Source organism: Nanorana parkeri, unplaced genomic scaffold, assembly GCF_000935625.1.
Source record: "Nanorana parkeri isolate BGI_ZX_2015 unplaced genomic scaffold, ASM93562v1 scaffold983, whole genome shotgun sequence".
Taxonomy (NCBI): Eukaryota; Metazoa; Chordata; class Amphibia; order Anura; family Dicroglossidae; genus Nanorana; species Nanorana parkeri.
In genome coordinates, this window is record NW_017307251.1 from 178,498 (window position 1) to 193,728 (window position 15,231).

The following is a 15,231-nucleotide window of genomic DNA, read 5'->3' on the forward strand; positions in this document are numbered from 1 at the left end:
TTGTGGAATTCCCTTCCATAGGCGGCAGTCTCCCCTGAGAGCATTGATAAATTCAAGAAACTTCTTGGTGAGTTTCTTATTTCACTTAATTTACAGGGATATGGCAAGTGTTAGAGCAAGGTAATACACAATGGGGGGGTTATCAAAACTGGAGTACACAGAATCTGGAGCAGTTGCAGGCAACCAATCAGCATCTCTCTTCAGTTTGCTCAGGTAAGATTTGAAAATGAGACAGTAAAGCAGATTGGTGGCAATGCAAATCTGCTCCAGAATTTGTCTGCTCCAGTTTTGATAAATTCCCTCCAATTACACCTATAAACACACACTCATATACTGTATGTTGAACTGGATGGACCCTTGTCTTTATTCAACCTCACCTACTATGTTACTATGTAAATTGCAAGCCAAATGCTTTGCATTGCCAGCCTGCAACAGAAACAGATAAGACATTTTGCAGCAGATACACAAAAAAAAAACTTGCTTAAGAAATTTATATACAGTGAGAGATTATGTCAATATTTCTTAATACTACTTCTAGTAATTAATTATAAAACATATTTACTTTAACGTATATGTAAACCCCCAAAAATTTAATATATTTGAGCTAATCAATTCTAAGATGAGGTGGCTTCAATAATTTTAAAGTTTTTGATGATCATTTTGATGATCAAATCTATAGAGGAGCAATGGAGCCACCTCTGGACAGCAGCATGGTCCCCCTTTGGGAAGGGTGGTGTTAGATGCAGTAGAAGATTTAGATGTGCTTGACTAACAAATTAAATTCAAACTCAAGCTAAAAGTTACAACAGTACAGTATTTTTTTTTCCTTTTGGGATAAAGATTTTACACAAATGAATAAAAGCCAATCATTTTAAGCACCCCTTTTAGTGTTAAATGGTTTCTCTCAACACCATCTTCCACTTTCGCTGGACAGATTGGCCCGTTAAAAGGAAGTTGAAAAAGAGCAGACTTACTGGCCAGATCCACAGGTGAAAATAAAGGAAAGGAAAACTTACAGAAAACGAATGCAGCCATCACATCTGAGGACTGGTAAGCTACAATATATGAAAGTTTTGCTTTTGTTTTTCGATAAGCTTTAACCTCTGATTGTGTACTTATTAAAATCTCAGAAATCTCAATGTAAACATACAGTGTAAGTACTGTAAACCCTCTTTAATGGCACCATATGTATTTAATGTTAGAACAGTCGTATAGATCTATATAAAGTTCTGTGCTTCATATTTGACTTACGCTGAACACATTGGAACATAGAATTGGCTTCCAGCATAGTGCCACAATGACACCCCAGAGTGAACAGCAAATATTCCTCCTATTATGACGTCTCCTTCTTGGGAATATTTGTACTCAAATGTATAATTCATGATTGAGAGATCACATCTGTGAGCAGAGTTCTGAGTGTCACATTCGCAGGGTGTCACACACAAAGCCAACAGAAACAAGTGTTTCAGCATAATGAAAGCAATGTGCCAATATCTCTGATAGGTTTGTATGAATTCTATCTCTTCTTCCAGACTCCTCATACCTGACAGACACGGAGGATTCTGACTCCAGTAAAGAATGTGACAGAGAACACAAGATGCTCTTATTTATTACTGATAGACTGGATATTAATGTCAGAGAATGTTACTTTTAGAGAAGAAAAAGGTAAAATAAAACAAATAGAATCTACTAGGCCTTCATCCCAAGATAAACAGCAACTAACTTTGTATAATTCCAGCACTAATATTATATAAACTCTAAACTTACAAGCTTTCTCTATCAGTACTAATTTCATTGCTTTATTTGGCACCCATGTATTCAGCAGCATTGTAGAAAATGAGGAAATACAGAAGCAATAACTATATAAGTTTAATGTATACCAATATACTGAATTAGGTAATCAAATATATCTACCAAGGGGGCACATGTGTCCAGCTGTCCATGTCAGATGGATTCTGAGACAGCTCTTTATCTCCCCTTTAGCAAGGGGCACAACACTCCTCATACCATCAAAAACTCAATAATTATCTAGTGAACCTACTGCCACCCACTAGAGATGTCCCGATACCAAAATAAAATATTTCTATTTGCTTTCACACAGCTACAGTGAAACTACAAATCTGATCATGCATCTGCCTCTGGGGTAATTTAACCTATTCATCTTAGCAGGGGAGAATTGTAATTCAGTTACTGCAGTGTACTGGAAGTGTGTGCTGTGGATCATTTAACCTGGTACACACTTCCAGTACAGTACAGTAATAGAGATACAGTTCTGCACTGCTAACATGAATAGGTTAAATACTCCATTGTACAACTACATATTATGTACTAGTGATTATGATTTAGCCTATTCATGTTAGCAGGGGAGAATTGTAAATCTATTGCTGTAGTGTAGTGGAGGTGTGTGCTGTGTATATGTACTACATATACAGTACACACTTACAGCCCTGTCCCAGCTTCCTCACTCACAGTTTCACTCCGATCCCTGTTGCCTCATGCGGTGCCTCTCGCAGTCGGCACTGGGCAGGATCACTGCATCGTGTCTCTGGGCTCAGCTTGTGGCAGGCACTCACAATTCTCCCCTGCTAACATGAATATGTTAAATCATGATCCATAGTACATAATATGTAGTTGTACTATGGATCAATTAACCTACTCATGCTAGCAGAGCAGAATTGTAAATATATTGCTGCAGTGTATTGGGAATGTGTACTATACTTGTACTACATATTGAATACACTGCAGCAATAGAGTTAAAATCCTCCCCTGCTAATATGAATAGGTTAAATGAACCATAGTACATAATATGTAGTTGTACTATGGATTATTTAACCTATTCATATTAGCAGGGGATAATTTTCCTCACACGTGAGGACATAGTCGGCACTAAGCGAGACAGGAGCGTCGCGTCACTGCTGCTCCAGTGGGCAGCACTCCAGGTGGGGTCCTAATGTAGTTGGCCGGCGACTGCCCAGAGGACCACACCATGCATGGCACGGAAGGTAAAGAAAGAAAAAAAAACATAGCGCAAGCATCGGCGCTATGTAACGGGGCATTTTGATAAGTACAAGTACTTATCAAAATGCAAGTATACAAGTGTCAATATGCCCTGTATCGGTCCCGATACCGATTAGACATGTGTGATTCGTTTCGTTACGAATCGAAATTCGTACGAATTTTCCTGAAATTCGTAAATTCGGAAGCATCGGAAATCCGAATTGCAGTTTCCGAATTATATCTGAAATACGAAATTCCGTTAACGAATTTCGGATCCAAATTTCTTTGAAACAGGAACTAATATTACCCCTGTAAATGAGGTTGAACAACATGACAAGATTTTTTTTTTATCCAAAATACGAATCCGCTGCTGCTGAGGGTTGCATTGCAATACACGCAGGAAATACGAAATTCCGTTGACGGAATTTTGTTCCGTTTACGAACATTCGTTATATTAATATATAAGTTAAAAAGCAAAGTACATTTATATTGGAGTTGATGGTAGTTTTTTTTTTTATACGCAATACGAAATTCGGATCCGGAATCCGTTAATGGAATTCGTATTTCATTTGGTTGACCAATCAGAGGTTCTCTTCTGCTGCTGAGAGTTGCATTACAATACAGGCAGGAAATATGAAACTAACGAAAATTTGTATTTCGTACGAATCCGAATTGAGTTTCAGACACGAATTACGAAATAGGAAATAACGGATATTCCGATTCCGATTTTTTGACGGCGCACAAGTCTAATACCGATTCTAGTATTGGTATCAGGACATCCCTACCACCCGCCATGCATCATTCAGGTGCAGGTGGAAGCCACAAGCTGAAAAGCAAGCCTGAGAGGGTCAGGGTTGTGGGGAGGAGGCCCTTGTCCCCATCAGCATTGTGACACCCTCCCAATGCCGAGAGCACGTGGTCTGGAAAGGCGCAGGGAGGCGCTCGATCCCCCCCCCCCCTTTCCTGCCCTGCTGGGTCAGTACTCGGATCAAGGGTCTGGTAGGAATGTAAGGGGGACCCCACGTTTTTTTACCCCATTCCTACCAGACCTAAAGGATCTGGTATGAATTGGGGTGGAACCTCACGCTTTTTTTTTTTCATCTGCAGACTAAAAAAAGTTTCCCCGCCCCCCCTCAAATGTCACTTTGCTGCCACAAACAAACGAAACAAAAACAAAACACATTTTCGACCGGACTACCACTAACGAATTTTGTCCGAATCCCGAAACTAATTCAATTTTGGACCCGAGTCCAAACAACGAAATAATGCAAAATCCGAATCAAAACAAAACGAAACTAAACACATTTCTTGCTGGTGCACATGTCTACTTTATCCAATCCCAAGTTTGTTTTTGATTTTCTTTTCTAGGACATGCAGGCAATCCACAGCTCGTTACAGCTAATCGTTCCAATCAGACACCCCCAAACTGAAGGAGAATATGGAGAATTCCGAGAATATATGGAGTACCCAGTTAGTCCTCTCAAATCCCATTTTCTCTACTTGGCCCAGCCTGGAAGTGACCTTTTGATTTACTCCTCTGCTTCTACTCTCCTTCAGGAGTCTGCCAGGATTAGTATGGTCTGTTGTGTCCTTCATAACATCTGCATTGAATGGCACTAGTCCTGGCAGCTGACTGATGGCCAAGAACCAGAGCTGCCCCCCAAAAACCAGATTATGAGCCTAGACACATGGCAGGGGATGAAGTGACTGACAATTTATTCACATATGTATTGCTTGAAAGCATGTCATGTTGGCAATTGGCCAGACACACACATATTTTGGCTTATTTGTCTTGTGATATCATTAAAAATGTTGCTTGCTCTGTCTCTTGTTCTCACTGTTTGTCAGTATAATTCCAATAAGTTTCTATGACATGACCAAATTAATTTTGGCATTATCAAAGTAATTGAGTAACTCATGCATTATATGAGGGTGGTAGGTAATTACTCCAAGGACAGCTTTCCTAAAGGGTCTGGTATTTTGGAGGGGGAACAGCACGCTTTCTAAAAATTCTTTGTAAATGTCAGTTTTGCTGCAGAAGGTTCTATACATCGTACAGATCCGCCACTTCACAGGCAGTTTAAGAGGACCCCTCAGGCACAATATTTAAAGGAATTCTTCATTTTTATTGTTTCACTTCAAGCAATGTTAAAGAAGAACTATGGGGTCAGGGCTTTTCCCCATAGTTCTCCTTAGGGTAACGGGAGGACACAAACTAGCGTCCTTCCGTCACCCTAAGCTCAGTATACCGCGAGCTGTAGCTCACGGTATACTGAGACGCCGCAGCTAAAGCGGATCCCGACAATTGTGCCGGGATCCACCCAGCTGCATGACTGACAGCTGGCTCTGCCTATCTAGAGTCAGCGCCAGCTGTACCCACCCCTGCCCCATCCGTTCCGCCAGTCAGCGCTGGCGGATCGGAGCAGGGAGGGGGGAATCCAGCCCCTCCCCTGTCACGGCAGAGAGACGTGACAGGATCGAGAGGTGAGCGAACGCCGCTATGTGTTCGCTCACCTCCGGATCTACTGAGCCGACCTGTGACAGTCTCATTGTCACAGGTCGGCTAGAACTATGAGGTGAGTGAAAAGCACTCACCTCATAGTTCTCCTTTAAAATCACTGCTCCTTTAAAAAACAGTATTTTTTAATAGTGTTTTTTGCATTGATACATCTCCCCCAGGGCAGTAGCCAAATCCCCATACCATTTTTATGGCCAATAACTTGCATATAAGGCTTCAAAAAGGGGACATTAGATTTTCTGAGTTCTAGTCTCATAGACTTTCATTGAGTTTAAAGTTTGAATTCAACCTTTTTCCATGTTCTAAAGTTCAAACTCGAATCAAACTCAGATGTGTTTGGCCTATCACTATTGTTCAGGAACAGAGTGCTGTATCATGCATTATGAAATTGTGCATCATGGAAGGAAGGTAAAATTGACCATGTCATTGTAACCAAAAATACAGATAAATTGTTCCTTGCAATAGAAGAGCTGTGCAAAAATGGAAAAACGTATTTGGCAGCAAAAGTGTTAAAAAAAAGGTAGTGTTTTAGAATAATCTAGACCACTGTCTCATGCGGTGATAGTACAATCCATGTTTATTAAATGTATATAAGTGCCAATTTAAAAGCAAAGAGAAAAGTGCTAAACTGTTTACACTTCAGTATATATTTATATCATCTTGACCATTTATGCAAAGAACCTGATTAACATGTAGCCCTCTAGACATTCAAAACTCTATTAATTTCCAGAACACATTCCCATTATTTAGCCATGACTAGCTCACTTGGAGCAATATTGTCACATTCTGGGATCAGGCTCTGGGTCCAGTAGCTGAAGGGTATACACAGGCAGGGTTAGGTACACAAGCATTCAGTAATAGTATAGGAGCAGGCAGACACATTGTCAGCGATCAAGCCAAAGTCAGAGAGCCAAAGGTATCAGGTTAAACTACTTGCTGACTGGAGCAATTTCTTAATATTTTCACACACTTGATATAATCTGAATTTGTAGCTACAAAGCAGCTTAAAACACCCAAACAAGTACATGTTTTCTGAAAGCAGAGGCACTGCAGAATAAAAAAAATGGTAGTTGCGCTTTATGTCGCACAGTATTTGCACACATGTTTATCAAATTAGTAATTTAAGGATAAAGCACACTAAAATGACATTTAGTGCACAGAAAAAGAATATAATTACCCAATATTTTGGTAAAATATAAAATATGGGGTCACGCCGGGTAAATAGATACCAAACATGTCAAGCCTTAAAATTGTGTTCACCTGTGAAACCGCAAAAACCACAATACCAAAAATTTCCCATAGGCTACGATTTAAAAGCTTTTTCTGCTCATCAGTGTAGTGTTAACAGTGATTGATGGCCCTAGAATTATTGCTCTCACTCCAACTTTTGCAGCGCTATGTGGTGCAATTTTTATTTTTGCATAGAAGCATCCAACGCATGTTTGCACTTGTATGTGCGTGCATGTGGGGGCAGAGGACTTAAAACATTTAGTTTTTTGCGTTTTTTAACATTTCTTTATATGTGACATTAATTTTTTATTTTTTTTACACTTAACTTAATTGCTATCACATAGGGGGCCAACAATCCCCCTATGTAATATCAAATATGATGTGACAGGTCCTTTTTATGGAGATATCAGGGCTCTGTCAGACCTATGGGGAATTTTGGTTATTGCTGTTTTTTTCTGTTTCACATATGAACGCAATTTAAGACTTGACATGTTTGGTATCAATTTAACTGACGTGACCCCGTCTTTCATATTTTACCAACAAATGGGTATTTTATTCTGCTTCTGTTTCATTTAAGTGTATTTTATCCTTAAAATACTGGTTTGATAAACATTTGCACAAATACTTTTCAACGTAAAACATTGAAACTGCATTTTTTTATTCTACAGGTCCTCTGTTTTCAGAAAATATATAATTGTTTGGGTGTTTTAAGCAGGTTTCCAGCCAAAAATTCAGATTGTAGCATGTGTGTGCAAATAGTAAGACATTTCTCCGGACAGCAAGTGGTTAAATCAAATTGCATTTATAATTTTACCCATTTCCCCTGACCTATCCTAATGCATCCTCCACTAAAAATGCATACTTACCTCAATCCAGTGGGTGGGGATTCACTGTATTGTTACATCCTGCACTGCAGGCCAGGACTTCAATGTCCTAGCCACACCAGCACAACACAGCCCTATAGACATTTATAAGACTGTCTGCAGCCTTCAGGCACAGCCCCTAGACAAAGTTCACAGATGGCTATGCAGCACTAATATGCAGGCATTGCCAGAACAAATGAAGACTAGCCCAGCTGACTGTAAATGAACAGCGGATCCACAGCCATTGGATTAATATAAGTATACATAAAAGGGTTAGGGGGTTAGGCTATGTCGAGTTGCAAAGGGCAAAAAGTTAACTTTGCTTTAAAGTGATTTTTCATTTAATTAATTCAATTCAATTTCTAGGCTAATATATAGACAAAAAAGGTTGAGTTACCAAGAATACTAACAATACAAGACTATAATTGTGTGTCATTTTATGAGAAAATGTATTAAAATTAGAATATTTTATATCATTCTTCCTGCCAGCATGGATTTTCTTGTGTTCAGCTCAGGTTTAAAAAGTAGAATATACAATTTTGGAAAAAATATACAGGCTAATATTCCAGCACTGGAGGTCAGTATGGCAAATATCTCCACAGCTACTGTATACTTTCCTCTGGTACTCAGATAAGCCGGGATCATGGCAATCCAGACACTGCAGAAGACCAGCATGCTGAAGGTGATGTACTTGGCCTCATTAAAACTGTCTGGTAATGTCCTCACCAGGAATGCCAGAACAAAGCTCACTGCTGCCAGAAGCCCCATATACCCCAACATAGAGTAGAACCCGATAGTTGACCCTTCATTACATTGAATGATGATCTTCCCAGGATAAGAGTGCCTGTCATACTCTTGAGATGGTGGAGAGATGGACATCCAGAAAACACCAATCATAACCTGAATTAATGAGCAGAACAATAGGACTCTATTGGGAAGTTTGACTCCCACCCATTTCCTACAGGAGCTTCCAGGTCTGGTGGCTTTAAAAGCAATAAAAACCATGATGGTTTTGGCTAGGATAGAAGACAATGAGACTGTGAAGACAATTCCAAAGAAGACTTGTTGCAGCACACAAGTTATATCCACTGGATGACCAAGGAACAGGAAAACAGAAAGGAAACTCAGCATGAGAGAGAAGAGCAGAATGAAGCTGAGGTTCCTGTTATTGGCTCTGACTATAGGAGTGCTCCGAAACCAAAAAAATATTCCAAGTATACAGAGAGATGCAGCAGAAAATATGACTGAAGATGCAGAAAAAAATGCAACCATTATGTCCTTCTCATATGACAAATACTCATAATGTTTGGCAACACAAATATTTCTAGCCTCATTAGGCCATTGATCTTCAGGACACATCTGGCAGTTTTCACTATCTGTAGAAGAAAAATATATTGAGAAATGTGGATAGTGTACAATGAATGCTGACACCAACCTGAGTTTATTGAAGCTTAGAAGCCCAGACCCGTTTTACCAGTGTTGGTATGCATCAGTTAACTTGACAATGCCTCTATGATTCATCTCTGCAATTGTCATTGGGCATATAAACTCAAAACACAAACATACTGTATGTGTGTAGCCTCTGCGACCTTCATTGGAGTGTCTACTAGAAATTTAGCATTTCTAGTGCTCTAATCCACCTAGTTGGTTTGTAATTGGTTAGTATCTGGTTAACTCCAGGTGTTCTGCTGTTGATTGTACCTACCTGAGTGGGGTATGACCCTGCTGCAGAGTCAGAGTGGGGCAGACAATTGAGGAACATCTTGATTGATCACCAGCCAATCACTGGGAGTTTTATGGCCAGTGGGAGTCCATAAATACTCGGGGGATTGCCATGTGCTCCATTCCAGGATGCTCAGAAATAGAAATATTGTCTAGGACTCAAGCCTGGAGGAAGCCACATGTGGAGCCTGAAGGAGTCTGGAACTGATTGAGGAAGAGAGCAAGAAAAGGCTTAAGAGTACTGCCAGGTGCAGAAATGGACCTCAGGAACAAGTCTGGTGTCTCTCCTATGGAAGATCTCATGCCTATCCCTATTCAGCTGTTGCTCTATTGTCAAGTGTTTACACCAGCTCAGTCCGTTCCAGACCAGGCATGAAAAATACTGCATGTCTCATTTTGTCGGGTCTGGAATGAACTGGAACTGCGGGAAGGTTCACTCCATTTTCTGGACCAGATCTGATCCAGAAAATGGTGTGAACCTGCCCTAAATCAGCACATCTTAGAGTGATAAAATGCTTCACATGTTAAAGGGGGACTAGAGCTCCCCCAAATGGCTGCATAGAAGACTATATAACATTGACCAGTTAAGAAGACATTGTCACATCTCTGCAAATAACAAGGCCAGTTCCCTACAAGAGAGGATGTAGGATACTCCCCTCTCCAGTGACCAATTATGCCTAGTGTCCCTCTATTCAAGCAAAGCAGCCTCCTTCAGCCTCTTGAAAGTTGAACACTTTCAGAAATGTCACATAGATAAGTCTCTCAGCACTCACTACTGTTTCATCCTCAAACCCCTATGTTCTACAGGATCCAACAGTAACATAGGGATTAGAGAGATGTACCAGCATGCAGTGGGGAAAAAAGCATCCACCATTTCTAAATAGTGTCCAGTGCCTAGGAGACTGATAGAGGCTGCAGTGCTGGAACAGAGGGGAGGTATGATTCATTAGCCACCAGACATGTGCATATACTACCTCTTCTCTTGAAAGGAACTGGCCTACATGACATGCCAATGTCTCCTTAATCCATTTGCACTGTACACATATGCCATGCTGTCACATATGTGTCGCTGTTCAGTATCAGGAGCTTGTTCAATCATGCACCTACAGCATGTTAACCATGATGTCACTGACTCCTCCCAGTCATGGAGTGCAATAGAAAGCTGGTAGGACAAGTCACAGATCATGTGATCACTGTGATAGCCAATCCCATAACTGAGAAGCTCATGCAACACTTCAGGCTCAGGTTTATTTTGCCTTCAGCTTTAAGTGTTTACTGATTTAGGATGTACCTAACATGTTCTACAGTCCATTCATGCTTAGTCCATGAACACAGGTGCAGCTGCTCAGACTTGCCATTGAAAGAATATTTATTAATTTTGACATCCACAAAGCATTCATTGCAAGTAATTATTATAGATAATGTGTTTTAAAACACAGAGAACAAATAACCACCTGTGAGTGTTGGTAAATGTCACATTTGCTGCATTATTAATATTCCCATTATTGTGATGTGAGCAGAAAAAATAAACCAATTTAAATGCATTAATTTAATTTGTCAATAACTTCTCCATGCTTTGTACCATAATCATTATATTGGTGTCAATATAACAGGGGGAAGCTGCAGAATAAAATTGGAATAAAAGTGACTGTATACATCGTACCATAAGCAACAATCCAAGGGCACCGCGGATCTCCATCTTACATGTATGTTAACAAATCAATATTCTCATCAAACTTGGCATTGTGTTTGAAGCTCCAGATAGCAAGTGTACATTGGAAAGAGAGAAATGAACAGAAAAAAAGGGGTAAGGTGAAAAAAGGCAGATCAGATCAGCCAAAAGGTATAGAACTTGAGCTCCAGGAAAGGGGGAGAGACAACTATAGCCCCAAAGCGTCACTTTATGGTCCCGGCAAAGGATGTCACACTCCAGCCATCGTCTGTGTGAGGGATCCACAGCTAGGATGGCCATTCTATAAAGGGCTTTCCAGGAAGGTGAGTATGGGCCCCAGGCGTGGGATTATGTAATCACCCAGACAATAGGTTTATGAATTGGGGGGAGTGTTGAAAGTAAATCCAAGGTTCCCAGGTTGTCAGGAACCGTCCCTCTGTGTTTCTGAGGGTTGCCGTCAAGTCTTCCAGGACACAGACTTCTCGCACCTTGGAGAGTCATAACGAAATGGTAGGGGGACTCGTTTGTTTCCACAGTAAGGAGATAGAGTCCCTGGCCACATCCAATAGGTGGCGTGTGAGGGAGTGCCGGTATTTTGAGAGATGGGCAGTGGACATATGCAATAGACATGCTGCCGGGTTGTTTCTGAGATCTGAAATGGTCAGGTCCTCGACAACAGTCAACACCTGGTCCCAGAAGGGTCTCAACTTCGGACAAGACCAAAACGTGTGTAACATCGTACCTGAGTCTAGACCACACCTCCAACACCTGTCCAGAATCGAGAGGCGCTTTTTGTGCAAGAGTCATGGGACTCTTACTAGCTATGCTGAACTTGTGAGCCATGGTAATGATGGAGCAAATCTGTGGTTCAGTGAAAGTGAGTCCCAGCTCCCGTTCCCAGCTCTGGACGAACGAAGGGGGGACGCTTGTGGCGGGAGAACTGAGCAATTTATATATGATAGAGATGGCATGTCGTGAAGGCATGGTCCCTTTACACATTTTTTCATAGTCCGTGAGGGGTCTATCCAGGGCCTGGGGGTTCGGAATGCCCTTTAGGAAGTGTCAGAGTTGCATTGCACTCCATGAGTCCAGAGGGGGTCAGTTAGGGACCGTATGGCTTGGGTCAATAGCCAGTCTGTGTCCTCTCTGAGGTCGAGTAGTCTATATTTGTCAGCTGTCACCAGTCTAGTGAACCTCACATTGTCTGCGCCTTGGGCAAAGTCGGGGGGTCTCCTATAACCAGGGTTAGTGGAGAAGGGGCAGGAGCCAGTCTGGTGTTCCTGCACGCCACACGAGCGATGCGGATGGTGGTGAAGATCAAAGGGTAATCTTGGATCGACTGTGGAAGAGGTGAAGAGAGCCATGGAAGTCCCCCCCAGTGGGTATGGACAGGAGGACCTGTCAAGGGACACCCAGAACTTTTCGTCCCGGTGAGTGTGCCAGTCTAAGACCCTGTTGAGATGAACCGCCTTATAGTACTTCTGAAAATCTGGCAGACCCACCCCCCCACTTCCCAGAGGGAGCGTCAAGGTCTTCCTACTGATTCTCGGGTGTTTGCCTGCCCAGACGAAGCCCACCACTGCCCTGTGTAGACGGTAGAAAAAGCTGGGAGGGATAAATATTGGCAGGGCCTGGAACAAGTACAGAACCCTTGGTAGCACATTTATTTTGACGGCTGCACATCGCCCAAACCAAGGGATGGTGTGGGCAGACCATAACCGCAAATCTTTGAGTATCTCAACCAAAAGTGGTGGAAAGTTGGCTGCATATATATCTCGGAGATCTGATGTGATGTATGTCGCTATGTATTTGAGATGTGACGAGGCCCAGGTGAAGGGAAAGTCCTTGCGTAAACGAGAAAGAATATCGGACGGCACTGAGACGTTCAGGGCGGCGGATTTTTGGAGGTTCACTTTAAAGTCCATTAGCCGGCCGTAGTCAGTGAGGGCTGCGAGAAGATAGGGAGTGGATCTCAAGGGGTCAGAGAGGAAGAAAGTCAGGTCATCCTCGTACGCTGCAACCTTCTGCTCCCCTGATGCCGAGCGGAAGCCCCGAATGTCAGTTGATGTCCTGACAGTGCACAAAAAGCAGAGTAAGGGCAAAAATTAGGGGAGAAAGTGGGCATCCCTGACGGGTGCCATTGGACAATGGAAAGTCTGATGATCGAGTCTCGTTTACCCTTACTGCCGCTGACGGTGAAGAGTATAGGGCTGAGATCCATTTGAGCATGTTGTCCCCTAAGCCTATATGATGTAGGACCGCCTGCATAAAACCCCAGTTGAGCCTATTGAAGGCTTTCTCAGCGTCTGTGGAGAGCAGGAGAAGAGATTGGTTCTGTTGTCTGGCTAAGTGAACAACATTCAGGACCCTGGAGGTATTGTCCTGGGCCTCTCTGAAAGGTTTAAACCCTACTTGGTCGGGGTGGACCAGTGAGGGCATAAATGGCAGCAGCCTGTTGGCAATAATCTTGGAAAATAATTTGAGGTCCACATTCAATAATGCAATTGTTCTATAATTACTGCACAGAGTGGGGTCGCGATCCGCCTTCGGTATCAGTGTGATCCATGCTCGAAGCATGTCTCTGGGTAGGGGGCAGTCTTGTAGGATTGCATTGAAGGCCAAAAGAAAATGGGTAGAGAGCAGGGGAAGAAATAATTTGTAGTACGCCACTGTGAAGCCGTCCGGGATGACCTCAGAGCGGACTCCAATTCTGTTAACAAGATCGGGGACTCTAGCGTGTCTTGTTCTGCATTAGGGATAGAGGGCATAGTAGAGCGTTCAATATAAACCTGAGACTCGGAGGCAGAGTGTAACATAGCTTCTGCAGCTGGCGAGGTGTGCAAATTATATAATTCCTGATAATATGACCAAAATTCCTCTGCCATTGCAGTGGACGATGTCACCGTTCCGCCAGAACGAGTCTTAATCTGAGATATGAAAGACTTGGTTCTGCAGCCTCTCAGGGCCCGTGCCAGGAGCTTACCTGATTTGTTTGAAAACTCATAAAAGGTTCTCCTGCTCCCCAAAAGACGCAGCTTCACCCTCGAGAACAGCAGGTCGTTAAGTTCCTCTCTGACAAGACGCAATTCGATCTGAGTTTTGAGCACTAAGGAGCGTTTGTGGGTGGATTCCAAAGAATGCAAGCGCTCAAACAGGCGCGACAATTGTTTAGCTCCTTCGCGCTTTTAACGGGCGCCATGTTTCAAAAGTATGCACCTGATGACACATTTATGTGCTTTCCAGGTGATTAGAGTAGATAGAGTACCATTCGGTTTTTCACTTTCATCTACTGAAATAAAATTTATCTGCACCAGGAAGGCGCCCCTTTTGTGCTTACTTTCTAGATTCTCAGCTCTCCCAGCTTCTTTGGGGCAGCGTCCTGCAGTGTGCCTGAGAGGTTTTCCCACTGGGGATTGATCGTCCGTGGCGCTTCATTGTTTTTATTTTGTTACAGATTCCACCTCATGTTTGATCTGCGGGTCCTGAAGGAGCGATTCATTGAGACGTCACATAAAGCATGGAGAGGGGGGTCCTGCCATAGCCAGGGACATATGAAGTGGGGCATGATTCGATAACAGGATGTTATCGATGGAGGTCGAACACACCCGCGGAAGCTCTTTGTGTGCTACAAAAAATAGTCTAATCTCGAGTATGTTTGATGGACCTGGGAGAAGAAAGTGTAGTCCCTGGCCTGGGGGTGTAGGAATTGACATGTGTCCGTCAAATGAAGGAGGTGGAGCTCCGACTTTAATTTTTTTAGATAGGAGAAAGCCAGGTGGGAGGTACTCCTGGAGACATCTAACAACAGGTACATAGCAAAGCAGTTCAGCTATTTTGACCTAGACTGTTCACTTCTCCTGCCTTCTCCAAACTCTTCACCCTTTTGTGACTAGCCCTGCTAACTTTAAAGTTATCACTGGTCATACTAGGAGAAAAGAGAACGTCTTATTTATTTAAAATATTTGAAACTATAATACATTCCCTTTAAGTTTTAAAGAAACATTAAAATTACCAGAATGTGTTGATATTTCTCCCTCTGAACACGGAGCACAGTCATAACAACATACGTGAAACCCTTCCCCTAGTGCTTTTCTAAACCCTGCAAGACATTCTGCAGAACATCGTCCTCTTGGGGCCTAAGATAAAAAAGCATATAAATCATTACAAACACTCTAGTCAACTAGAAAAAAACAATTAAAATTTAAATGGACTTATGGAAACATAAACAC

At 42.3% G+C, this 15,231-nt stretch overlaps 1 protein-coding gene across 1 annotated transcript in view; it reads right to left on the reverse strand.

Moving 5' to 3' along the window:
* Nucleotides 1-8,076: 8,076 nt before the first annotated feature.
* Nucleotides 8,077-15,231, reverse strand: part of LOC108795576 (G-protein coupled receptor family C group 6 member A-like) — a 30,269-nt gene continuing 23,114 nt past the window's right edge. Inside the window, exon 5 of the mRNA XM_018566851.1 lies at nt 8,077-8,984. Within this exon, the coding sequence (XP_018422353.1) occupies nt 8,077-8,984 (908 nt within the window). The remainder of the gene's footprint in view (nt 8,985-15,231) is intronic.